At 43.5% G+C, this 27351-nt stretch overlaps 1 protein-coding gene across 18 annotated transcripts in view; it reads left to right on the top strand.

Moving 5' to 3' along the window:
* Window positions 1-27351, top strand: part of Ncam1 (neural cell adhesion molecule 1) — a 293933-nt gene that overhangs the window by 219591 nt on the left and 46991 nt on the right. For all 18 annotated transcript variants that reach the window (XM_041638367.1, XM_041638365.1, XM_041638372.1 and 15 more), the window contains exons 2-8: window positions 9088-9162; window positions 10770-10988; window positions 11865-12008; window positions 12533-12670; window positions 13749-13866; window positions 14317-14489; window positions 22862-23004. In XM_041638367.1, the coding sequence (XP_041494301.1) occupies window positions 9088-9162; window positions 10770-10988; window positions 11865-12008; window positions 12533-12670; window positions 13749-13866; window positions 14317-14489; window positions 22862-23004 (1010 nt within the window). The remainder of the gene's footprint in view (window positions 1-9087; window positions 9163-10769; window positions 10989-11864; window positions 12009-12532; window positions 12671-13748; window positions 13867-14316; window positions 14490-22861; window positions 23005-27351) is intronic.

The following is a 27351-nucleotide window of genomic DNA, read 5'->3' as shown; positions in this document are numbered from 1 at the left end:
GATGTGCATACAGCTATCAACACATAAGGACATTTTTGAAAGACACGGGCGATATCTAAAATTCTCAGGATGAAGTTGCATGCTAGCATTCTCTAACTTTCTATTTTCTCTGTGCAAAGAATACAACATCTGCAAACAACAGCTGGACAAACATTGAAAGATATAATCCCAGCTTCTTGCCATGTTAGCAAAAGCTGTTGGAAGGGAGCAATGGGTGGGGGAGCCCGCCTCATGTTGGTACCATTTTATGGCTGGAAGAAAGACTCCAATGAGTCATTTTCACCAAGGAAAAGTTTCAGAGAGCAGCCTAAGACTACATGATCAAAACATCCTGGGTGCCATACAAGAAGCCTGAACTTCATTAATAAACAAAAAACAACAAAACAAACTTCCTCCAGAGGACTGGGTTGATGAGTCAGTGGGTAAGCGTGCATGCTGTGGAGTATGAGGACCTGAGATCAAATCCCCAACACCCATGTATAGAGCCAGGCATAGCTGGGCATGCCTATAATCTCAGTTTTAGATATGGGCAGATCTCTATCTATCTATCTATCTATCTATCTATTCTCTCCATACACATATATTATATACATAACATATAAGCAAAAAATATCAGTCAATCAATTAATTAATAAAAAGGGGTTGGGCTCATCGGGCAGATTATACAGCTCATCACAAGCCTTTGTGAACCCATGTTGTTTTAGCTCAGCATCCAGAGCTATTTTCTCCACTTGGCCACCCTGGTTCTTTGGGGATGGAGATGAGGCTAGGGTAAATCACATGAAGAGAAAGCAGAAGTAGCTACTGAGATACATAAAGAAAATAAGACACAGAAGAAAAAAGCAGCCCTAGGTCAGGGGTCAAAAATCTGCGGTCAATCCCAAGGCCTCCAAACTTCACTACAGCACATGAATTTTCTGCCTCTATTTTTTTTTCTGAGGATTAAATAAAAGAGTTGATGAGGGCACATCAGGTCCCTCCCAGAACTACCCCATTCGCTACTCACTGGCTCTACAATCCTGGCCCTCCACGATAGAGCAGGCTGAGAAGCCATGTTATCAATAGACCATGGTACAGCCCCTTGGCACACATAGACCAGGTTATGCACTCCTTGGGGCGAGGAGTTCTGGAACACTCTTGTCCTCACCTGTTATGCACTATAGGACACGGGGCTTCTGCCCACTCCAAAGGATTTTCCTCCCAGACTGGAAACTGGCCCTGGTGATACACTATAAGAATACTTCTGGCTTGATGCTTTAGCAAACACAGAAGACAGTAAAAGTTTCAGGGTATTTTAGGATAAGCAAATATGCTCTTTTTGATGGGCAGGCTGGATTCGCTCTTGGCTCAGTGCCGAATCTGTGGATCTAGAGTTTGTGTGGCTTATGTCCCTGCTTCGTGTTCCTTTGGGAATTAGAGATGGCATTGGTGGTGGGAGTGAGAGGCTGGAAACTGATTCTTACTTCTGAACAAACTGACCAGCATGTAGATTTTCTTGCTCTCTACTCAAAAGTGCATGACCTGATGTAACCTAGAGTTATGTTTTCTAGCTGCTAGGTAGTTTGGGGTCCAGCAACTACAGTTTTCAGCCATTATTTATATATGTGTGTGTGTATCTCCGAGTCTCTGATGTGTGTGTGTGTGTGTGTGTGTGTGTGTGTGTGCTGTGTATACTATGACAGCGTCATACAAACCTGGTCAGACAAACCTGCCTTATCAGTCCTTGCCTTCGACCTTGTTTGGTGACAGGATTTCTTATTGTCTGCCACTGCGCATGTCGGTTGTAGGCCTCCCTTGCAAGCTTCAGGCTGTTGACTCTCCGACCTCTGCCTCCCATCGCCATAGGAACACTAGGATTACAGATACACCTCCAGCTTTGCATGGGTCCTAGGAATCTGAGCTAAGGCCCTCACATTTGCACGGCAAGTGCTTACCCACTGAACCATCAGCCCAATTCCATTATCTTTTTTCCAATAAAGTGAAACCATCTGGTTTTTAAAGTTAGAGCTAATAAGATGATAGTTTGACCCAACAAACTCAGGAAGCCAAGAGTTCTGAGGCTTACTGGACTCCAGAGGTCAAGAAGGCTGTAAGCATTAGAGAGCTCGACCCCAGGTTCTGATTTGAAGACAGACCCATGAAATGGAACCAGCAGACAATTTTGCCTCATTCACAACAGCTCGGGTAATTTATTATGCTAAGAAATGGAGATGCTTGCTCTGACAAGTTGGCTTCTGTGATTTGGTTGCCAGAATTCCAAAGGATAGAATTTTTTGAATGGTGAGATCTATTCGATTAATCTGGGAGGCCTCTATTGTTGTGATACTCAACATGGCTCTTCCTTGTTCCAACCTTATTGTATAAATGATGATGCTATAGAACACTGACGATTTCCTAGGCCACGATCATTTTGTCACTTCCTCCACTGTCATGTTGGGTTGAGTCATGAGAACTGGGGAGGGTAGAGGGACTTTTCACCAATACCACTTGTTGCATGGCTTTGAACAGGTAACAATGTCAAGTTTGAATGGGTTTATTAAAATGCTAAGTTCTGGAAATCATCTCAGTATAGGAACATAAAGAGCCCAGCGTCTCTTGCCAGTGAATTTGGTTTAAAACTGTCTGTACTATCAGCAGCCAGTCTGTGTGGCTTACCTTTACCCTAGGCGTTCCAGTTTCTCTATCCCACTGACTTAAATGTGAAACCATCTCTACTGTCCCTAACAGCCATCTTTTTCCTCTCTTCTAGTCTGAGGGTCTACTCTCACACATCAGCTGTGTTAAGATGCTCACAACCAGAAGAAACCCTGGCTATACCGAGAGGGTTCCTTCCCTGTCTACATTTTCTTCTGTCTTAGCAGAAACCCAGGGACCATGATCCTGTAGGAACATTACAAGGAAGGTTTTGAAGTGGCTTGGTTATAGATTCATCACCACTGACCTAGAAACCTAGTATATTACATCTGAATAGTCAATTTTAAACAGAAATTAGATTGAAGTTTCTTGCTGGAAGATTAGCAGTGCTCATACAGTTTTTGGCTGATCCAACTTCTGCTCTGAACCAGTAGTAAGCTCTGATGCTTCCAGTAGCAACTAAAATGTAGTCTTCCATGCTGATGCCATTCTACACAACAGGAAATCAAGATCTCTAAGAATGTGTACATTATAGTGCCTCTAAAATATCATTGGCTTTGGGGTTTATAATTGAGGTTCATTTTCTCCTGAACAGCTACTGCCAATAATAGCTCAAGACACAACTGTAGGACTGATATGAGAGACACCCCTGTGCCATCAAGTAATTTATTAATTCAATTTCCCTTAAATGAGATAAATTTACTCATACCAAGTTTCTCTTCCAGCAGTACAAATCTTACATTCAGACTTATCCCATTAGTACACATGTACACATTTGTATGAGCTCTCAGTGGTTGCATTGGGACATACACATAGACATAAACACATAGGTCAATAGACTTTGGAGATGTTAGCTATGATAGTATACAAGAAATGTCCACTGTCTCATTTCTGCTGTTACAAACATTATTGGATATTTTATTTATTTGTGATTGTAGGGGAAGTCTAGATCGTGTGTATGTGTATGTGTGTGTGTGCATAACTATATAAAATATCTTTCTAAATCAGTTCAATACCCATATGAGATCTATAGGGTCAGTATGCTCATATAGAGATAAAGAATATGGACTTAGATTCACCTGCCAATCAACTCTGTTACTAAGTGTCTGACTGGAACCCAGACTGTCTCCTTAACTCTGGATCCTGAGTCCTTAACCACAACCTTCTCCTATTTAGCTCTTATGACAATCCAAGCATCTAAGTTCAGTCTCTCTGCTGTTACAGACAAGAACACTGGAGCCAAGGTGAAGTGGTCCATCCGGAGCTCTGCTCAGTGTTTCCATTATTGTGTTTTGGCTCTGACTGAATTCAGTCTTTTCGAAACAGATACATTAATGCAAAAAGCAGAAATAGGCTGCCTATCCACATATTAGATCATTTAGGAACGAAAATTTATTTTTAAGCCATAAAGGAAATCATTGCTTCCCTCCAACTGAAATAATCTCATTGGGAAGGTTATGCACCGAATAGACAAGTATTGGGAGCTTATTATGTGATTTTTTCCCATGTATTAATTCACATAACCTTTCCCAAGCTGTGGGTAGTTTTCTTTTCTCTGTTTTGCAGAGGAGGCACTGGGAAGTTAAATGGCTTGGCTATGGTCATACAGCTTACACGAGTCATACTAAGATTCGCCCTCCAGCAGATGGGCCGAACCTGGCCCTTAAGCACTCGGATGACTGCCACATTAGTTTGTTTGAGTTCCTTGTGTTTTTAGCAGGGAGCGTAAAATGTCACTGTCAGTAGGGGCTATGGATTCCTATGTCCCTGTCCTAGTTGTCTGAGGCTGGAATTACAGCAACTATGATCACATGAAAAGGCCCCCTAGTAATAGTTAGAAAAACAAAACCACATTTTCCCACGGAGGTGATTGCAAATAGCAAGATTTATGGTCGATTTCTAAAACAACTACTAATAAAATAAACATAAAAGCTACAATCAACACCTTTTTCAAAAATCTTTGGCCATTATTAAACATATTCTAGAAAAACCCCTTCATCATCTCGTACATACACACTAAGCAGAGCAATCCTCCTCTCTCAAACTGATGAATCATAAAACGTCCATGGCCCTGGGCCCATTCACAGAAGTGGTCTCATCTTTCTGTTGGCCAGTGTCTTCATCACCTCCCAACAATGCTTTCAAGTGGTCACAGAGACCAAGTTCACTTTCTACCTGGAGCTCCTACACCACAAACACGTTACCATCAGAAAAGAAAACCTGTGGAATCCAACTGCTGTGAGGAGATGCTGATTTAAGCGAAATCTATGAGCCCCTCTGGAAATCAGGATAATTCTTTGCTGTCGCTTTACCTAGCAAGATCCCCAACTCTCCCCATAAGTACCTTAGCATCGTTTATGAACTGAAATTTAATTCACTTTTCTTCAGTAACTATGACTTTATAGCATGCTTTTGCTAGGAAGTTGGGAGTTATAAAACATCTATCTACACCCAAAAGAGGAAGCATTGCTTCCAGGACATTCAACTGAAGAGAGAGAAAGGTTGAAAATGACAGATATATTTTAAAGCCAAGCACTCTCCCACAGACTTAGTTCCATGAGACAAGGAGAAGTGGACCATTCTGTTCATTAAATGACAGAATCTTCTTTTAAAAATATTTGCTCACGGGGATTAGCGTAGTATGAGAGAAGCAGCTGGAACTTTGGACTTTGTCACCGTGTGCTTGAATCTTGACCATCAGTCAAGGCCTTGAGCTTCTGCTCCCCCATCTGTCAAATGGGAGTCATGATATTATCATCTGTGAACAAAGAGGACAGTTGTCATTAACTACAGGGAAATGGTGACAGCAATGGGACTGAAATATTTGTGTACAAAAATATCTAACCCATAATTGGGAGAGAGAGAAAGAACAATGAATGGGAGCTAACAGGTTACAATAAACCTATTTGGATGCTTCAAAAAAAAGTCCTAGGATCCTGGAGAGACAGTACTTGATCTGCAAGGATTCATGTGGAAAAGCTTAGTGTGGTGGTGTGTGCTTTGTAATACCAGTGCTGGGGAGGTGAAGGCAGGTGGAACCGTGGGGCTTGCTGGCCAGCCAGGCTAACCTAATTAGATGAGCTCCAGGCCAATGGGAGATGCTATCCTCCAAAAGCAAAGTGGGTGGTTCCTGAATACACCTAAGAGTGACTTCTGGCCTACCCCAACACACATACACACACAGGCATACAGACACACACAGACACACAGACACACACACACACACACAGAGAGAGAGAGAGAGAGAGAGAGAGAGAGAGAGAGAGAGGCTCAAAGTAGTTATAAAATGGGAACATATGAGCTGGAACATTAGAATTAGATGATGTTTGTTCATTTGTTCATTCAGTCTTGGTTGAGTTGCTCATCACCTAAGTGAAGTATTTCCTTTCTGCATCTCAGTTTCCTCTCCTGCCAATGATGCAGCTCCTTCTGCCTGTCTTTTTCCTCTCTCAACGGTTAGTAGATTTACTAATAACAAAATGGCCTTTGTAAACATGATAGCGCAGGCTAGCTGCAAGTGAGCTTAACATGGAAATTATTGAACAATGTGATCCGGGCCAGCAAAGCCCACCCAGGTCTAGACACCTGAGGCCAGGAGCATTAATCTTCATCTGCAGCTTAGATGACAGTGTTTATGCAGAGAGACGGCTGAAGCAGAGCAGGGCACGGGACAAGTGATTAGAGAGCGAATGCTTGCACACGTGGCTTTAAAGGTGTACATTGTGTCCAATGAGGACATCGCCTTGCACACACAGCTAGAAGAAGGTGAGACACAATTCTGGAGATTTTATTGCAAACAATGAAAAGTAGCATGGGAGGTGTGGAGGGAAGGAGTTTACAGTTTACCGCGGGGTTTCCACTTCTTGTTATTAGACCTTATATTTCAAGGTTTGGTGTATGCAGGAGAATAACTTGCCACTGACTGTAGTCTAAAGCATCCAAATGTTGCTTGCAGAGTGTCTAGGTGCCTGTGTCCCAGCCCTGTCTGGTGTTTTGAGAGAGAAATCAGTCTCTTTTCCTTGTGTGCAAAGGGCCAGCAGTCTCCATGGAAGGTTTCTGTTTTTAGAACTGATGATAAATGTGCGTGAGGGATCCCGTTAAGCTGGGAATTCCTTTGAAATTCTCATTTCTCTTTCTCTCAGCTGTCCATAGATAGATCCTGGCTACATTTGGGTCTGAAAGCTCTTCAGCCTGACTCCCCCTTGAGAGTCATGTTCTTTTTTGAAAGGCGCTTTTTTTAAAAAGTGAAGGCTGTTTTTTCACTCAGAATAAGAATATTCTCCAGCAGGGAGGGTATTGAAGTAACGGGATCCATATGTTGAGGCCGCCAGCTAATGCTCAGCATATGGGCCGGCGAACTTTGCAGGCAGAAGTATGCCCCTGCTTTTAGGCAATGCCCTGGAAACTCCACAAAGGGATATTGCTCAGGTAAGTCATGTTTGGAAGCACAGCTTCAGGACTTCAAAGTATCATCCATTCCATGAAGTGTGAGGCACCAAAAACAATGGAAAAGCTTCTGCTTGGCCCCAAGCTCTCAGAATAGCAGAGGGGCTCAAACCTGGGCTTTCTATAATCCCTAAGAAAATGGCCTTGCTAAGGGCTGTCATTCAGTATATCCAGATGGTTTCTTATGTTCAGTGGGAATATCTTCCCTCCACAAAGATCACACTGCAAAGTGAGCTAGAACTGGGGAGAGCTAGGAGACCTGGTCTCCACAACACAGACCTATACCTAGAAATGACTGTAAAGAAATCGTTTCATTGCTCCCCCACATCTGTAAAGTGAAAAGGCGGGTCAGGGTGATCTCTGAGACCCCTTCCCAATGTCACAGTGTGGAACTGAGCAGCACCTAAGTCCAACTAGAGAGGATGAGAAAATCAACCCCAGCTGGTTGCATCTGGACCATGGACTCAGTCCTTGCCAGCATCATGTTCCAGTACAACTGTGTGTACCAAGGGCTAGGCACAGAAAGGTTGAGGGTGGGGAGGATGAATTCCTGGGTACGAATTAAGCCCTGATTCCCAGACTGGTTGGCAACAGCAAAGTGGAGGTGAAAACACACCCTAGATTGTTTTACTATTCCCCCTGCAGTCCAGGTTTTTGAATGCGCCCAAGCGCAGCCTCTTAGCCGCAGAGGAGAGCTCAGCTCCCTCCTCTCCTTGGCCCTGAACCCTTTTCCTTACCCCTTTCTTCCTTCCATTTTTTTTCCTCCATGCTGGCTCCACTTCACCCCTTTCCCTCTAAAGCCTCTGCTGAATTTCTCTGGACCTGCCTTCTCAGGATGGTTAGGAAAGCTGTACCCCAATACTCTGCCTTCCCCCTCCCCGTGTACTCCTTCTCCAGCCCCAGGCAGGCCTTTTGATCCCTGTATTCTGCTGAGCACAACTGTGGCCTCCTGTCTCATGAGCCCATACTCAGAGCTGCAGCACCAGCCCTGCCTGCGAGCCGGTCACCATGGCAACGAGCTTTCCCTCCATTATACTGTGAACAGAAAATGGCTGTTGGAAGGAAGAGCTCAGTGTCTCTATGACCCAACCTGGGTTTTTATCGGAGGGTAGAGGGCAGGGCTGGTGCTTGCTTCATAATGACTCTGAGGAGCTCTGTCTGTAGAACCCGATGTGTACTCGCCTTCGCCTTTTAGATTTCCTTAAAGAGAGCAGGGGCAGAAGGAAGCTGATTTCAAATGAATAAAGAATTCTGCTTCCCTATCCTAAAATTGTGTTTTTATGAACAGTCGTTATCTGCTCTAAGGAGATAAACGAGAAGCGGAATGAAGCCGGCATTGGTGAGATCTGGTGTTATGTATTTTTTTTCTTATCAGTACCATGGGGAGACTGAGCGTATGGATATTCAAATAAAAATGCAGGGAAAGTAGCCCCAGGAATGCAAAGAATCCGACGAAGCGCAGGCTGTGGGGTTTCAGAAGCACAGCAGACTGGCTGACCGTTCTGATCCTTATTTCCATCTCCGGATATAGGTGTGATGGTTCTGTGTTGCAGGGCAATGCAGACTCTCATCAGCACCCCTGCTTTAGAATGGGGCTGATTCGCTGGGACCAAGCATGGCAGCACAGGAAGTGGGCAAGCTAACCCTCTGCATGGTTCTGGGGTGACAAGCTGCCTGCCCTAGAGACACTTCAGACTGACACCCAAAAGGAACTGGCTGGCCGGCTCTTTCTGTGAATAAAAAACATAGCTGGCCCAGGGGACCCTTCCGCTCTTGACAGCAGATAGCATGTAGGAGTGATCTGGGTTGTATCTACTTCTGGCTACAAGGTAAAGTCACTTTGATAGTGGCAAGTTCTCAGAAGCCAAATAAACCTCATAGTCTTTTTTTAAAGCTGAGTTTGAAAATCCCATTTTTGAATGAATGCTGTAGGGTTTGATCTCAAGTTTTTAAAGGTGTGTTTGAACTCAACTTTTTCCTTTTCTTTCTTTTCTTTTTTTTTTTCAGTTTCCCTGCAAGTGGATATTGTTCCCAGCCAGGGAGAAATCAGCGTTGGAGAGTCCAAATTCTTCCTGTGCCAAGGCAAGTGTCTTGGGTCCCATCACATTCCAAAGCTTGCCTCCAAAATCCGTTGCTCAGAGAGGAAGCTGGGGGTGCCAGACCTAGAATTCTGGCCACTGTTCTCCTCTAGGTCAGCAGCGTAACCATTCCAAACCATGCTCAGAGATTTTCTCTTCATAGTGAAGAGAAACACTGTCTATATTTCTGCTTGACACTAGGGCATCTCAAAGGGTTTTGTAGGAAAACCAGCATATACCCCACAGAGTGAATCATCTCAGGTCTTGTATCTTGTTTCTTGTCTGTAGCCAGTTCTGGAATGCAGAATAAATTTAGAAAAAAAAATGCCTCTATAGATCAGGTTAAGGTTCATTTCTTAGAATAACTCAGACCTTGAAAAGTCAAGGTTTTGAAAGTGCATTGAGGATGAGTGCCACTGGTTGGGAAGACACATATCTTGGTTTTCTACAACCGATTTGTTCTGTCCATCACCATCACACATGTGCACAATGCTGGGATATATCAGAGCTGGCATTCTTATTGCTTCCTTAGGAAATATACCCTGATCATTAGTGGGAAACATCCAGGGGAGGAGAATACGTGGAATTAGGCTTCGAGGCCTTTGCAGATGACATGCCTGGGATTTGGAATGTAACAGAAACAAGAATGAACCGAACTAGGTGTGAGCCGCAACATTTAACAAGCAGCTTTGGGTGGAAAGAAGCTTTAATTGCCACTATGATTTGCATCTGATCAGAGGGCTGTGGCCGACGGAAACATTTTCTCCAGCTCTGCCATCATTACTGCAGTTTCAGTGATCTGAAGATAGCGCCTTAGTGCCCACAGCACATCTTGCAAATTGTGATTTTTATTGAAAACGTGATGGACCCCAAAAGGAAGATCGCATGTCTATACCAAACATCTCTATAGGGCTAGGCAATGCAGGCTGGTACCCACACATAGGTAGTAGGACAAAGAAGGAACATTGGCTTAGAGAGCCCCTCACTCTGACTCAACCTTGCTTTTAGGCAGCTGAGTAATCGTAGTGCCCCTCACAGGTGCCCAGAAAGAGAGGCGTTGCTGATATTCTGTCTCCTCAGAGCATATAAGGAATTGCCTGGGCAATAGGCATCAGAATGTCACTCATACAGTTGCTGAAGTCAAAATAGCTGGAATCTTACCTCTTGGATTACCCAGTTTCTCTTATATTAAACTCAGATGACCAGTATCCACCCTCTACATCCTGATCAATTGGTTCAGGTCAACTAGGTCCTGGAACTCAGGTCTCATATAAAATAACCCCTCTTTATTTCCCATCCCATAATATACATTCGTCTCTAGCTTAGTGCATGGGGAATAGTAGGTTCACAGCAAATATTGTCCTTCCCGAAGGACAGGACCACTAAAAACCATGACAGGCACATGTAGCTGGTGAGTTCTTTCAACTCTAGGAGATGTTATGACATAATTAAACAGACACAGAACAGAGCTGCCAAAGGTTTGATGATAGAGATCCCTTTCCAGCCTTCCAGTCTTTGCCATGAGGAGCTCTTACTGGGTAGCCACTGATACTCCGGAAGGGATTAATCTTCTTACATTCTGTGTTCTGAAAGTAATCTCTTCCTCCTTAGTGGCAGGAGAAGCCAAAGATAAGGACATTTCCTGGTTTTCCCCCAATGGGGAAAAGCTGAGCCCAAACCAGCAGCGGATCTCAGTGGTGTGGAACGACGACGACTCCTCCACGCTCACCATCTACAACGCCAATATCGATGATGCCGGCATCTACAAGTGTGTGGTCACTGGCGAGGATGGCACCCAGTCTGAGGCCACTGTCAACGTGAAGATCTTCCGTAAGAGCCCTCATGTGTACTCTTCACTCCCACCCTTGTTAGAAAGAAACATGGGTGTGTAGCAAAAGCAGAGAGATGACAACAGGAGGACCAATAAGGGTCTGTCCCGGGATGCTAAGAGTTCTGGTATATTCTCAAATGGTTCATCGTTGGCCTAGAATGCATAAGGCTGGTTTTCACTGGTCTTATGAGTCTACATTCCCACTGTCCTCCATGCCAGAAACAACACAGTTCCTAAAGGGCTACCATGGGTTCCTCCATGACTTCTAAGTGATAATGATAGACATACAGTTTAGGTTTTCCCTTTTTAATCCCATTTCCTTTGCTGGTGATGCAGACCGAAGACCTAGTGAGATGGGGTATTATATGCAAATACTTGATACTGCTCAGGAAAGGTAGTTTTCATTGCCACTGGAAGCCAGCCTGGCAGTGACATCTCATTGCCTTCTTACTACACATAGTGCTGACTCAAGTCACGATAGGTGACAGCTAGCAGGTAGGTGTCGAGCAGTATAGCATTTATTGCCATTCAGTGTGCTATCATTCTTCGGAATTCTCTCTGTTGTAAGGAAGTTAGGGAGGGGTCAGAGTGGAAAACCAAAAAATAACCAGTGACCCTCACTGTCACTGTAGGATAGATGTGACACTCACCACTGTACCCGTGTGTATCATCACTACAGCAGGGAGTCCATTCCCTTCTAGAGACCCCTTAATGCTAGCTGCTCTGCCTTCATCCACGACCCAGTACTGAGCTGAGCAGGAGCCCCTCCTCTACCTCTATATTGTGGGTGGAAACTGGCCTGGGATTGAAATCAGGCAGCACAGTTCTACGAGATGGTATGGTTTCCTCACTCTGCTCCTCATGCTGCCTTTCAGAGAAGCTCATGTTCAAGAATGCACCAACCCCACAGGAGTTCAAGGAAGGGGAAGATGCGGTAATTGTGTGTGATGTGGTCAGCTCTCTGCCCCCAACCATCATCTGGAAACACAAAGGCCGTGACGTTATCCTGAAAAAAGATGGTAAGACCTAAGTTCTCATGAGCTATCTGGTCTCCTAGATTTCCACCCCTGGGAGAGATATTCCATCTAAACACAGATTCAGGAGCTTAGAACCCACATGCAAATTATTGGACCCAAATAGATATATATATCTGTAACTGGTATGTTCGAGCATCTGGTTGTCTCTCCGGAGCAGAAGACATATCCCTAGTAGACTTATCTCATCTGTATTTATGGCCCAGTGGTTACTTTTCTCATTTCAGTCTAAAACCCAACCCTGAAGATAAGAAAAAGGACAAGATAGCCAGGTTGTGTCACGTGTCTGTAATCCCAGCATGCAGAAACTGATAGGAGGAATGGCTACATGTTTGAGGCTAACCTGGCCTACATAGTGAGTTCCAGACCTGAATCAACTACATGGTGAAACTCTGTCTCATAAATAACAAAACCAATAAAAGGCTAGAGCAGGAGGCCCAACTGCTTGCTTCCCTGATTGTGAAGTTTACTTACTGACCTTGGATGAACCTGCCTCTTGTCTCTTCCAGTCCGATTCATAGTCCTGTCCAACAACTACCTGCAGATCCGGGGCATCAAGAAGACAGATGAGGGAACTTACCGCTGTGAGGGCAGAATCCTGGCCCGGGGGGAAATCAACTTCAAGGACATTCAGGTCATTGTAAATGGTGAGGAGATCTCTCCTTCCTGTTCTCTCCATTGCTACAACCAGGGTTTCCCGAGACCTCTCTTTCTGTTCCTCTTGGGTATAGACCTGTTCTGACTCATTTCTACATCTCAACAGAATTTCTTTCCACTATCATAACCTCTGTGTGTGTGTGGGGGGGAGATTAATGTGTTAATTTTCACATTAACACACTAGTTTTTGGTGTCTTCCCTCAAGTGTAGATATTAAATGCCCTTCATTGCAGGACTAAAACCTTTCCCTGTTGTACTAATAAATCCCTCTTCATCCCTAGTGTCCTTGGTGTTATCATCATTAGGAAGTTAGTCTCCTTGGTTTGATGGGCAGAGAAAATATTGCAATCAATTCAGAGCTCAGAATAGTGAACATCATGGTCCGTGGGCTTATTAATCTTAATTTGCAATGTCAAATAAACACACCCGTAGCATCGATCTGCCACTTGCAAGATGTTTACAGGAAATTATAATGTCAGTACTAAGAAAATAAGTAAATCGCATTTGAATTGTTTTGGTTATCGATATGTGCTTTCTTGCCAAGCTCTCCCCCTCTCGTCCCTTCAGTGGAAACACTTTGTGCATGAAATTGTTTATGACAGATGCAGAGAAATGCCACTCTGCCGAGCTCTGTCTTTCAGACGCATACCAACCTGAAAACCACCAGGAACTGCGTTTTCTAACTTTTGCCGGCACGGAGAGCCTCCTTTTAACATTGAGTCCCCCCACCTTCATAGTTATATAGCATATATTGATTAAGGAAAAAACACCATAACAAATAGCCACACTAAATCAAATACCACATGAACATGAGTTAAGAGGTAATATAATGGCTAGAGTCTTAAAAAACAAGAATGCACATTTGTGGGCAAAGTTTTGGTAGGTTTCCATTAATTATTTAGAATGCCATGCAAGTTTAGATCACTTACACTGACTCTGTAGCTGTCCAGGTCTCTTAAACCCCAGGTAGTGACTCTGTGGCACCCTGGCCTCCAAATGTCTCTTCTCAGGGACATCGGGTAGTTTTAAGTTGTATACATCTGCCCCTGACATTCTTCTTTCCTTCAGTACCTCCCACCGTCCAGGCCAGACAAAGCATCGTGAATGCCACTGCCAACCTGGGCCAGTCTGTCACCCTGGTGTGTGATGCTGATGGCTTCCCGGAACCTACCATGAGCTGGACAAAGTAAGAAACTGGCTTGTGTCCTTGTGTCATGGGTGAGAAGAGATGGGAATCCATAGAACCCATTGTCTGTGGGGTTTCCAGTGACATGAGTATGGGCTTCCTAACATATCAGGGTTCAGGGTTCTTCTCTGGGAAGTTCTCTTGTTCTGTGTCTTTGGTTACTGTTTAATTTTCAGTCTTGTGGGGGCAGGTCCAGAGGGTGTGACTTGTGAAGCTGATTCTTTGAAACCTTTGTGAAAGATATTCACAGCCTTTGCACAGGCTCCGAAGATTGGGGAGAGGCATTAAAAAAAAAGCATAAAACAGTAAATGCTACTTGGAGGTCTTCCCCTTTTATGTAGACTGAGCCCGTCCCATCAGCGCAGTCTGTGTTCTGTGGAAACTGACTGGGCATGAACCTCTTAACCCCATGCCCAGCATCATCACCCTTTGCATTTCCGAACTATGTAGGGATGGAGAACCCATAGAAAACGAGGAAGAGGATGATGACAAGCACATCTTCAGCGATGACAGTTCTGAGCTGACGATCAGGAACGTGGACAAAAATGACGAGGCTGAGTACGTCTGCATTGCTGAGAACAAGGCTGGCGAGCAGGATGCATCCATCCACCTCAAGGTCTTCGGTAGGTACAGTGCGGTGCAGGTCAAGGTCACAGTTCAGGCTCAATTCCTCCTACTCTTCACACTCTGCCCATCCGTAAGGCATGCCCAGACTACCATGGCATACATCCCAAAGGCAACCATTTGCTTCCCGTTCTGACACCTCAGCACTAGTCCAGAAAATCATTCAATAACACAGTCTTTTAGCTGGTCTTCTTGCTCCCCATCTGGGATCCCCGCAATCTTTTCTACTCATGGTAGTCAGAATGGTCTCCATGCCAATCCTCTTTCCAAGATCCCTGTTGCAACTGAAGTAAAGGCCAGGCTAGTCCCATGGTCCAGTGTACCCTACCCCCTGCCTTGTACTCTTGTTCTAGTTTTTCTTCCCTCTGCTCTGTGGAGAAAGCTCTCCAGTCACACCAGCCTCCTTTCTGTCTCTTCCTCACACCAAGCTAATTTCCCTGTCTCAGAGTCCCCTATCTCAGGGACATTGCTTTGGAGACTATCCTGCTTGCGGTACCATTGCCCAAGACAGACCAGCTGTGAGTGGCCTCCTTGTTACCGGCAGCTCAAGCACATTTCCATGAGTCCTCCTCACCCGGCCTCTTCTACTGCCTCTCCGCCTCCAAGCTGCCACTTTACTGACTATCCCCAGGACTCACTGTTTCTTCTCTAGGCACCTAACAATTCCTGTACTAATCCTCTTGACCTGTTTGGTTTGGGGGAATGGCTTATCTTCAGTCTCCATTGTATTCAAAGTGTATTGGGAGCATGCTGGCTGTCTTACACTTTGCTTTATCCCTGGTTCTCAAAACAGCTCTAGATCTCGGGATACCTTGCCTGATGGGTTGCCTTATCACTTTTTTTTTTTTTTACTTTTTTTCCTGGCATGTGTACCACTGTGCATCATAGAAAGTCATAGAAAAGACTATCATGTCTCCATCTGCTTTGTCCTTATAAATTCAGCAAACTTCCAGGCGTTTCAGAATTGAAACGTGTTTTTGGTCTCTTGGTGCAAAAAGGGGATTTGTTGCCAAAAAAAAAAAAAATTGTATACTTCACTGGCTTTCAAAGATCTCTGCTTATCTGTTTAAAAAGCACAGATAAACTTGTACACTGTAGACCCTGCTGGTAGGAACAAGGCTGGAGAGGCTTCTCCTGTGCCTGCCCCTCCCAGGTAGCTAAGTGCACACATAGGAGCTAGTGTTGGGACCTGCATGGTTAGCCTGATGGAGAGAACTGTCTGTAAACACGCTATTGAAAATCAGCTGCTTTTATGCCTATGGTCCTGGTAATCACAGACGAGCCTTCTCTATTCATTGATGACAGTTACAAATAGGTCATGAAAAGGAACACAAAACTTCATGAAAAGCCTACTTATGTGTAGGTACATGTGTTTGCATATATATGTGTATACAGCTGCATGTATGTTGGTGGAGACTGCTCATTCATTCCAGTTGCCTTGACCCAAAATATTCACACAGAAACTGCATTCATTACAACACTGCTTGGCTAATGACTTAAGCATATTGCTAGCTAGCTTTTATATCTTTGCCTAACCCATTTCTATTAATCTGTGTATTGCCACACATGGCTGTGGCTTACCTGCAAGGTTCCAGTGCCTCTGTTTCTGGCAGCAGCTACGTGGCTTCTCCCTGCCTCTGCCTTCTTTCAGTTTAGTTTTCCCGGCCTAGCTCTATTCTGCCATATCACAGGCCAAAGCAACTTCTTTATTAACCAATAGCAATAAAACATAGTCACAGCATACATCATCTCCCACATCACATGTATACGTCCATGAGGACGGAAACCAAAGGTCAACCTTGGGTGTCATTCCTCAGGTGCTGTCCACCTTGTTGGGACGATAGGGTTGTCGTTAAGCTGCTGGGGAGCAGTCTGTGTTCACCTCCCTAAGTGCTGGGATTATAAATATGGCCAACTGTACCTAGGGCTGCTTTTTTTTTAATGTGAGTCTGAGGATCAGAGTAAGATTCTAACGTTTGCGAACACTTTACTGACTGAGTTGTCTTCCCAGTCCATAAAAAAAAAAACCCACCATTCTCAATGGTGTTTTCTCTCTACTTCAAATTAATCAACCCCCCCCCATTCTGTTTTCGAGATTGTACAGAAGGGCAGGTGCATTTGTTAATTTATCCCTTCATTTAAGAAATATTGAGCGCCTTTGCAGCTAGATAGAGTGGCTAGCGCGATAAGTAGAATTGGACTCTAAGAAGCACAAAGGTAGAGATAAACATATAAACATGCAGAAGAGAATAGATAGTGTCAATCAGCACCATCCACTTGAGTGCTTACTGTGAACCCAGCCACTGCCAAGTTTAAAATAAAATATCATGGAGTCTGTTCCCATCAGTAGATTCACAAGCATGTGTAGATGTCCAACACTGACATTTTAAGTGACAGCCCCCTATAATGACTCCATAGCAACAGCACAATGTTGTTTTATAGGAAAGATTTCCTACCCTGTGTGGTATCAGTTAGTCATCAAAATGATGCACTACTTCATTTTGAATGGTGGGACAAATGCTTCAGGCATTGCTTGGAAGACACATGCTATGCTGCCTGGGAGCTGCCGCGGACAGGCTCTGCCCGGCTGGCTTACACATATGCCTTCAGCACCTCGGAGAGTTGGCAGGAGCAGTTGAATATTGGAAGGAATAGCCATTAGTTCATGTGACTGATGCATGACCCATGTAAGAGGGAGATGATCCGAGAATAAAGTTTCCTCTCTTGTCTCTGGGGAACTTTGAAAGCATTGTTCCCATAAAGTAACAATAATAACAATACCCAGCCCAGAAGGAGTGTTTATTCCATAACTTGCCACATAACCACAAATTAGCTTCTGCCGTCCTCATCACAGCGCCCTGAGGCAGACTCGATTATTTCTCCTGTTTTACAAATGAGGACAGAGAGCTCAAGTGCTCCTCATAAGGAACCGTGATTCAAAGCAAAACCATGGCTTCTTGGTTTGCACCTTGGAAAAGCAGTGATGGCTACATCCAGGCAGTCCATCAGTACTGTGCTAAATCTGCCTGCATAGGAAATGGATAGAAATGGGAAAAGCAGCATGCTGTCCCTCGACCATGATACTGTGCACAGGTTCTCGAGATACTTTCTACTTGACAGTCCTTCTTAACCTGAGAATTTTTTAAACAGCCTTAGTTTACAACTATGATTATGATATGCATATACTTTTCCACTTATTAAAAACCAAAAGCATATTTGCATACCAATGAGATGGGTATGCTTGTTTATTTAATAAGGAATTAAACCTTGGCCGAATATTTGATATTTCAGAACACAAAATGTCTTCAGTGTTCTTCGGTGTTGCTTGATGTTTTTGTTTATAGTCATCAATGCTGAGAACACCACTTTGCATAAATACACAGTACAAAATGGCAGAAATTTGTTTCGGACCATTTCAAAAATTGTTGGAAATTCTGTCTCCAGTCTTAAGCCAAAACTCATTGAATAATTTTTTTTGTGCGCAACTCAAGTCAGCAACTCAAACAGCAATTTTTAAAATCAAGCATTTGAACACAATACTATTCAAAGATACACTAATTTGATACTTACATGCTGAGGAAGGGTGGTAGGAAAATATTTGAAGTCATTGTTTTCCATAATTAAGCCATTATGTCTCTGTAAGAGCAGAAAACGTTGCATGTGTAGTAAAAACACTACAATTCATAGCATACAATAGTCTTGAATCTGAGCCCAAGGCTTTGCAGCCAGTGTTTGTTGGCATTGTGTGGTGGGATGGCATATACACGCTGAGTGTTCAGAACCAAGGCTGCGGTGAAGTCACACAATGCAACGTGGGCAAGCACTGCCAGAAGCAACTTAGATCCACTGTGCATTTGATTTTGAATTAATTTCTGGTCTTTTCACGTCCAGAAACATTTTCCTATGGCCAAACTTTTTCATGACTTCTGCTTTGCAATTGGGTAACTTCACAGGGTCATAACCCAGCATCTAAGAAGCTGCCCTGTGAAACATACACAGCTCTATCATGGATAGATAAGAATAGCGCTTGTTCCTCTTCCAGGCCCTTTCAGTGGCAATGATGGACTCGGGCAGGAAGGACAGGTAGCAAATGAGGAGTCTTACGGGGCCATGGGAGAATGAACAGGATGGATAAGGCCAGACGAAGTAGTAAGGAAGAGAAATGAGGATGGAGAAACAGGCAAGAGAGGATTTGTTTCCCCAGTCTTTATCCTGAATGGACACAGTCATCCCTTCATCCCTGTGTATCTGCATCTGTACACACACCACAATTTCTTTCCCAAGACTGTTAGAGTATTCTCTAGACAGCACAGTGGGGCAAAAAGAGGACAGGTGGCTGGGCTCTTAAAGAGGTCAGCAAGGAAAACATGGACCTGTAACAATTGTGTCAAATCCAGAATCAGAATTCTCTTCAGTGCTGCAAGGAGAGCCCATTCAGCTGTCTTGAACTCCTATCTCTCCCCTTTCTGCTTTCTAATCCCTCTTTGCCTCCTCCCTTCTCTTGGCCTTCTCTATTGGTTGAAGCAACTAGTATAAGATCAAAGAGCATGGTGAAAAGGGGGCAGCTGACTAGGGCATCTTTCTTCCCTTTTTATTCTTTCCCTTCTAGACTGCTGTTGTGGGTGATCCCCCTAGGTTTTCTCTGCAGCAGCGAGGCTTAATGGTGTTAAAGGGAAAAAGAACTACACCTTGGGTAGCAAAGAAGAGATCAAAGAGATGGCTTCAGAGTGGGTAGCAGTCAGTATGTAAAGAAGATGACTAAAGCAGAAGCTATTGCTATTGTAGAATGACTCCCAATGATAGAGACCTGCTCTGGCATGTGTTGCCGTAGTTACCAGCTAAGGGCTCCTTTCCTTAAGTAGATGCATTATACTTAATGTGAAGCTCCATCTCTCTTCTCTGTGGGTCCTTCTGAAAAAGTATGTCTTGCCTCTGCAGATAATTATGCTTGTGCTAATGATCTTGATGTCTTCTGGTGCCATGAGCTGAGGCAAGTTCAGTGGAGGCAGAAGCCTTGGTTATCTGACTCTTAACTAAGGCAGAACTTGTGGGTAATAGCAAGAGAACCCTGGGGGCTGAAGGAGAAAGTCTCGGGGCTCTCCTTGAGAGGGAGGCTCCCAGACACTGTTGACCCAGGAGTGGACATGGCTGTTGCTGAGTGGCAAACGGCAGGACAGTGGACTGACTAGTCCTCACAGGATCGTGAGGAGGGTGGTGGCTTGCATGAGGAATGCTCCCGATGGACTCAGGCATTTGGACCCTCGGTCTCAGTTGTTGGTACTGTTTGGAGAAGTTTAGAAAGTATGGCTCTACAGTCACTGGAGGTAGGATTTGAGCATGTATAGCCTTACCTTGCTTCCAGTTGACTCTCTGCTTGGTTTAAAAGATGTGCTTCCCCAGCTTCTTGCTCCTGCTGCTCTGCCTAATGCTTGCTGCAAAGAGTCCACCAGGAGGGACTCTATTCCTCTGGAACCATAAGCCAGAACAAATCTTTCTTCTATAAATTGTCTTGGTCATGGCGATTTATTACAGCCACAGAAACCAGCTCATGCAAGGAGAGATGCAACCATTGGAGGCGCTAAGTCTCTGTGAGGCAGGGAAACCAGAGAAGAATGCTGTAAAACCCAGGAGCGCTTGCAGAACTTAAGCTGGAGCAAGGAAAATGGGAAGATGAAACTTGGAGAGATCCCTCTTGGGCTAGCCGCAGAGGGAAGGAATCTTTTACAAGCAAGAGACACTCTTCATAAGTCCCTACTTGCCTAGTAGTGCTTTCTGTCTTCACGTAATTATTTAGAGCATACTTGTTGTATTTCTTTTCTGTTGCTTAGATAGAATCCTAAGACTGAAAACAAAAAAAAATAGAGGAGAAGGGGGATTATTTGGGTTTATAGTGGATATGGTCCATCATGGTTGGGAATGTGTGATATCAGGAAAATGAGACTAGCCTGGCAATCAGGAAACAGATCACATGTCATCTACATACAGGAAGCAGACAAAAAATAGGAAGTGGGTTGAGCTATAAAATCTCCACCCCCAGTGTTGTACTTCCTTCAGCAAAGCTCTACCTCCTAAAACTGCCATAACCTACACAAACAGCATCACCAGCAGGGGCTAAGTGTTCAAACCTATGAGCCTCCTGGAGGCATTTAATAAACCTCACCACCTGTGATGGCTCTGCCTCCCTCTAGCGCTGACAACAACACTGCTTCCAGAGGCAGAGAATAGAATCATTCCTTCCAAAACTCTGTTGCCTATACAAAGTTAGTCTTTGTTAATAATATGTTGCTGGCACTTGTTTTTATTTCTAGCACTTTGGAAGGCAAGAGGATTTCTGTGAGTTTGAGGCCACACTGGGCTCAAAGCAAATTATAGGCTATCCAAAACTTTATAGTGAGTCCCTGTAAAAACAAACTAACAACGACAACAACAAGAAAAACCTTGTAGAAAAATGTAGTTTCCCTTTCGCTAAACACTTGTATAATATAATCTTTGTAGCCATCTAGGAGATAGTGACACACAAACCAAATGTTAATAGATGTTACCTGACCCTTCTGTTATTTCCTCTCTCTCTGACAAGACAAAGCGCTGAGGGCCAGGAGCAGGTCAAAAGCTCTGTCTAAGTCTCAGACTCTTTACATTCAGTTTACAGAAATTAGGCCATGGTAGCCAGCCGGTTCCAGCCCTTAAAGTCATCATTTAGAGAATCTGTGTGGGGTTTTTCTTTTGTTTGTTTTGTTTTTCAAGACAGAATTTCTCTCTGTAAGACCGGACTGGCCTTGAAATCACGGAGATCCACTACCTCTGCCTTCCCAGTGCTGGAATGTTCTTCTCTATGTCTGTTGTCCTTTTCCTTTTCCTTTGGTCACTTTGGTAACCTAGAGATTCAACTTCTATTTCACCTTGATTTTGCTTTGCTTTATTTTACCCTCTAAAAGTTACTGTTTGATACTAGTGAACCCTCCTTCCATATGATGTAAGTTCAGACCTCCTGCAAGGTATCTTTATCAAGGTAAGACATAAAGTCTTCCTAAAGAAAGCTTCAGCTAGAGCTCCTGGACTCCATCATCTCAACAGCATTTGACCGTACTGGATTAACATTTGTCCATGTGCTAGACATGAGACAATAATTTCCTAAGTGTCCTGTTATTAATGTTAAGAAACCATGTGAACTATTCCAGTGATTTTTTTTTAATTTGGTCTGGAAGCAAGCCATTTGTCACTGATTCCAGTTTATTGAAGCATCATGGAATAGATCTTCTCAGGCCATATTTTCTTAGTTGACTTGCCGTTACTATGAATTTGAATAGAAAGGAAATATAGTGATTTCACAAGCTACCTGTCATTCCGGCTTTGTGTCTTTTTTACCTCACCTTTTTCTCCAGTAGTGAAGTAAGTTATTTGTGCAGCCTTATCTTTTCTCTTCTATGGAAGGTTTAGCAATTTCTGAGTATAATTGTCTTAAATCAGGAAAATTCAATTTTCTCTAATGTTTTCACATTAAATGCAGCTTTGGAAGGTGTGTGTTCTTTGCATTACTTCAAACATTTGGAAAATGATAATGAACTCACTTCAGCTTCTCTCCTTCCTGTCTTCAACCTACCCTAAAGCACATAACCAAAATGTCCACCTCAAGGTTTTCTCCATTCTAGAGTTCCCCCAAGATTATTCTTTTTGGGGTTCACTGACCACTCCATGGCTCCAACAAGATTCCACCCATGAGCATCTCTGGTTTATTGGTAAAACCGCAGTTGCTGAATCTCTCCTCCCCTTCCCCCGCCTCTCCTCCTTTCCCTTCCCTTTTCCTTTACCTCTCCTCCCCTCCCTTCCCTTTTCCTCCACCTCTCCTCCTCTCTCTTCCCCTTTCCCCCACCTCTCCTCCCCTCCCTTCCCCTCTCCTCCACTCCTTTCCTCTTTGCCCCCCTCTCCCTTCCCTTCTTCTTTGCCCCACCTCTCCTCCCTTCCCTTCCTCTTTGCCCCACTTCTCCTCCCCTCCCTTCCCTGTTGTACCTTTTCATTCTTTCAAGAATTTTTCTGAGCTTAGAATGATTCTATTCCACCCAAATTTGCACCTGCTGAAAACCTCATGGCCCAGCCCCAAAGTTATCTCCCTGTGAAGGCTTAAGCCAGCATAGCACTCTCCTACAGCAGGCTTCAAGCACCTTATTGGCTGTATATTCCAGAGGATGTTTATCTGACTGTTTCAATATTACTAGAACCTTTAGGGGCTCAGTTCCATGCCCGTACTAGACCCAGAATCAAGCCTTATATTTAGTAAATAAGAAGCCGTTTTAAATGGGTTCATGTTATCACTTAAACCCCAAAGAGCCAAATAACCAGATAAACTCATGGAAATGATTGTCTCTCTTTTCAGCAAAGCCCAAAATCACCTATGTAGAGAATCAGACGGCCATGGAACTGGAGGAGCAAGTCACTCTTACCTGCGAAGCATCAGGAGACCCCATCCCCTCCATTACCTGGAGAACTTCCACCCGAAACATCAGCAGTGAAGAAAAGGTACAATGTCACCCAAGAGTTTCAGGGCTGTGGAACACAGACTTGAAGCACCTCAAGTCTACCCCAGGCCCGGTTCTCTTTGGCATGTGGCAAGATGGGATGTGGTCATCCATAGCCACAGTACATCCTGCAACCTCCCTCCCCCAGCCTGCCTGGTTGTGGTCTACTCAGCATCCTCTCACAGTGGGATGGGCACTGTTCCCTGTCTAGATCACCAGGGGCATGTTGGCAGTGGGCATGGTCAAGTTAGACATTTTGGGGAGGAGGCAATAGTGAATTTCTGATCTAGGCTTATGGAATTGTGAGGACTCAGGACAAACAAGATTCTGGGGCATCAGATGATGTTGTCATCAGCTCAGACGCACCCAGATAAGTGTCTCCCAGAAACAGCAGGGATCAGGATGAATCTATTAACTCTCTTCCTCGCGTCTCATATACTCATGCTGTACGCACTCTGTGCACAAAAGCTTGATTGCCTTTGTGTCTGCCTGTATCCTTGGTCACATTTGGATTCCATTTTGTTCTAAAGGCAAAAATAATTAGCAGTTTCTAGATGATGGTACTTATAGCTGGGTTCTGCAAAGTACTCACCAGAGTTTAAGAATATGGTAGTAACTCCCTGACAAGACAAAATGACTTAGAACATTTAGCTTTAAGGTGCATATATCTGTGAGCCACTGAAAAGCTATCTTTATTACTGGTGATATATAAACATTGGGGTGACCACCACCTCATATCATGCTTTGCTACTGAGTGAGCCAAAAACAAACAAACTAACAAACAAGTAGAAGAAAGGGCTACATTGCAAAGCAGTGTAGATATCTTTAGGACAAGCAACACAGTAGAACACATGGCCCTAAATTTAATCTGAAGCAGTATATAAAGGAAAAATACTGTGGTTTTATGGCACCTTTTCAATATTATTTTGCAGCTCCCATAGTAATAGGCTTTGTTTTAGTCGGTCAAAGCTTGGTTGCCTACTCAGGAGTAATAGCCATAGTCTTAAAGAGTATGCATAATGGATTGCCTATTGACCAGAATGTCAAAAAATGATAGATATGCACTCTTCTGCCATGCTCCTGGAAATCTCTAGAAACAAACTGAAATAAAGCCAAAAGGAGAATGTTAAGTAGCAGGGCAAAAAGTGGAATTTGCATTTGAGGAACTGATTTCTACCTCTGTGACAGAAAGCTAAGCAAAATCTAAAGGAACAGAATGCTCTCTTCCAAATAGCCCGTTACTCTTTTTCCAAGTTTGATACCCAGAATTAAATCCAACTTAGCATAAACTCAACTAAGGAACTGCTAAATATTTTTGAAACTCGCATATGCTGTTTGATCTGCAAAAGCCAGCTAAACTAAGAATTTAGGTGTTTACTTCAATACTTTCTTTATCAACACTGTAATTCAATTCCCAGCTATGATTTTGGCTTCCTGTGTGTGTTACATGGACCCAATGTACATTTCAGGGCTTAATCCACATGGGCACTGCTTGGCCAGTCTTTCTATATTAGATTTCAAAGTAGATTTGTCCAGGTGACCCAGTATGTATCTCTGACCTACAGTGAAGGACGAAACATCTATTTCAGATAAATGACATTTTTAAGTTCTGTGTCTTTTCTAGAAATAGCTCAACAGTTAAACTAGACAAGAAAGATTATTAAGATTTGTGCCTACTTGGGGTTTGTCTTTAATAGGTTGGCACTTTTGGCTCGTACCTATGATTTCATTTTTATAAAATGATAATAAATAGCTAGGAACTAATATGCACTCATATTCCCTAAATATTGAGACTGAAGATATCATGAAAAAAATCTCAAGCCCTGCTGGGATTGATAAAAAAAAAAAAAACAGCTCAGTTTTCTATTGACCATCTGTCTTGATCTGAGATAACTGTTTAAGCCCAGCACAGATTAGATCACAGTTTCTTTTACTGTAGACTAGCTTCAGGTTTGCTTGAAGAGTTGTTCATGGAGCCTGAGTCCGTCAGTGTCTGAACAGTCCTCCGGAGATGTTCACCATGCTTTCACATCAATGTATTTGCTTAAACAAAATCTTACATGATAAAAGTTGCTGCTTCTACTAATTAAATATTGTCATCAGAGCTTGATGGCAATCTGATATTGTAGATGGCTAGTAACCATGAAATGTGGTCTGTCTATGAGTGAGTCGAGTTCTAATTCAAGTCATTTTTACTCTGGCAACCTCCCCTCCCATTCTTTCCTACCTCAAGTTGTATTATATATAATTATGTATTGAGATCACCAGCACCATTGAATTATAGGAGTAAAGAAAATCATTTGTTAAATTGGGGTGTTCAGCTAGGCAGGTCACAAAGGTACCCATTTATCTAATGAGTGAAACGAATGATTTCCCTCAGTATTAAGTCCTGTAGAACTGCAGGCTAAAAGATGCTTTAGGAAGAGCCTTTTGGGGTGATGTGGTTCCACCTGACTTGCTCTCTAGCATCCTTGCCAGGTCACTCAGCCCCCACCTGTCACGTGATGGTTATGACATTGCAAAGGGCTGTTGTCTTTTCCCCTTCCACGACTCAGAACCCTCCACCTCTGCCACTCAGAATCTGAGTCACTGAAATAGAAGCTGCAGCTCATCTTCCTTCAACAGCCGCCCAGAATTCTCCAGTGTCCCGTATGTCGGGATTTCTACACCCTTCACCCTGATGGCTGTCCTATACCTTAATAGCTTCAGTTCACTAACCCTCAATAAAACCTTGCCCCCCCCCCCGCAACCTGAACAGAGTCAGTGGAGTTATCATCATGATCTAGATACATCACGTAGTTAGGGTAGCCTTAGCCCTTGAGTCATGTCATATCATGGTCGCCTAGAATATGTAGGTCTATACTATGAACTACATTTAGGTTACTTATCTCTTGTCGCCTTCTCATGAAATTGACTGCATAAGCAGCAATGAAAAATTGTGTATGTATTTCATTTGTTGCAGCTTTCTTTCTCAGCCTCAGTCATGTTGACCATTTAGGAAGACTCTCCCTTCGCTAGGACTGTCCGATGCATTGCAAGATACCTGCCATTTTTCACCACCCCCCAAAACCAGTTACCAATTGTAATTATTACTAAAACTCTCCCTTCCCTGAGAACTACTGTCTCAGACCATCTTTCCGTTGGCATTAGCTGTTCATGAGAATTTTACTTACAAATCTGGAAGTTGGAATATTTCTTCTCAGCTTGATCCCCTTATATTATATCTGCATGTTAAAAGTAATGAGGTATGTTAAAAGTAATGGGGTCAGTGGTGACCCCAGTGCTAAGCGTAATGTTCAAGGGTAGGTAGCTCAGCAGCTTTCCCCGTGCAGCTGTCACCTGACATTTGTATTAGCATTGCTTGCAAACCTATGTGAGTCCTTACTCAAAATATCTAAGCTGCTGATGAAAATATTGACTGGGACAAAGTCCAAGCTCAGAGACCTCAGATTCCCTCTGCGTCAGTGGCTCCAAAAGTGATGGGCTTGGTGTGTCAGTGCAATTGTGCTCTTCTCTATTTCTGGTAGATTTTGTTGGAGGTTCAGGTTCCTTTAGCAAGGAGTATAAGTAAATTAAACCAGCTTTGTCTTCCACATCATTGATTGGCTATAGCACTACCCTTCTCATTAGATTTCACCTACAGACCCGTAGTGACTTGCTAATAGAGTATCAGAATCCTTCTTCCTTATAAAAGGAAAGAAGAAATGAATTCAAAATGAGTATAATCACACTATGCCCTTGATTATGTCTCTGTACTGAGTCTCATCCTAGTTGGAGAAAGTCGCATCAATTTGTTAAGCTTCAGCCAATGGAGTTGGTTTAGATTAGCAACTAGTAATAGCTAAGATGGGTGTGATTGTTTGGATGGCAGGTATTAGTGAGGTAGATCAAATGTCCAATCATTATCATCCTGAGACAAAGGGGAGAGTGAGTATCATCGCGGGTTAGTTTTCACATGTATGTGAAGGTGTTTGTGATGCTAGAGAAGATTAAGCATCTGTGTCGTGTCAGCCCTCATCTTAGACAGAGTTATCATAAAAATTGCCAGGTGCTTGAGTTTGCTAAATTCCAGGCACCATTTACATATTGAATGAGATGCAGGGATTATGATCTGCATACTCAATCCCTGGCATAAAGAAAGCCATCTGTCATTTGCTATTTGGGTGTCTCTGTGCCTTGAGATGACTCTAAAGAAGGGTATGTGAGTCCTTTGCCACTAAGGATAAAAAAGGGTGAGGAGCTAGATCAGAACAGACAAAGTGTCCACAAATAAGAGAGACCTTCGGAAATTCTGAGTTCTTTCGAAGTCCAACCTTTCTTTTTTCTAGGGAGAATTCCTGATTGGGTA

This window comes from Microtus oregoni, unplaced genomic scaffold (genome assembly GCF_018167655.1).
Source record: "Microtus oregoni isolate MIOR12 unplaced genomic scaffold, Mior012 000055F_ref0000237, whole genome shotgun sequence".
Taxonomy (NCBI): domain Eukaryota; kingdom Metazoa; phylum Chordata; class Mammalia; order Rodentia; family Cricetidae; genus Microtus; species Microtus oregoni.
This window is presented reverse-complemented; position numbering and strand designations above follow the sequence as displayed.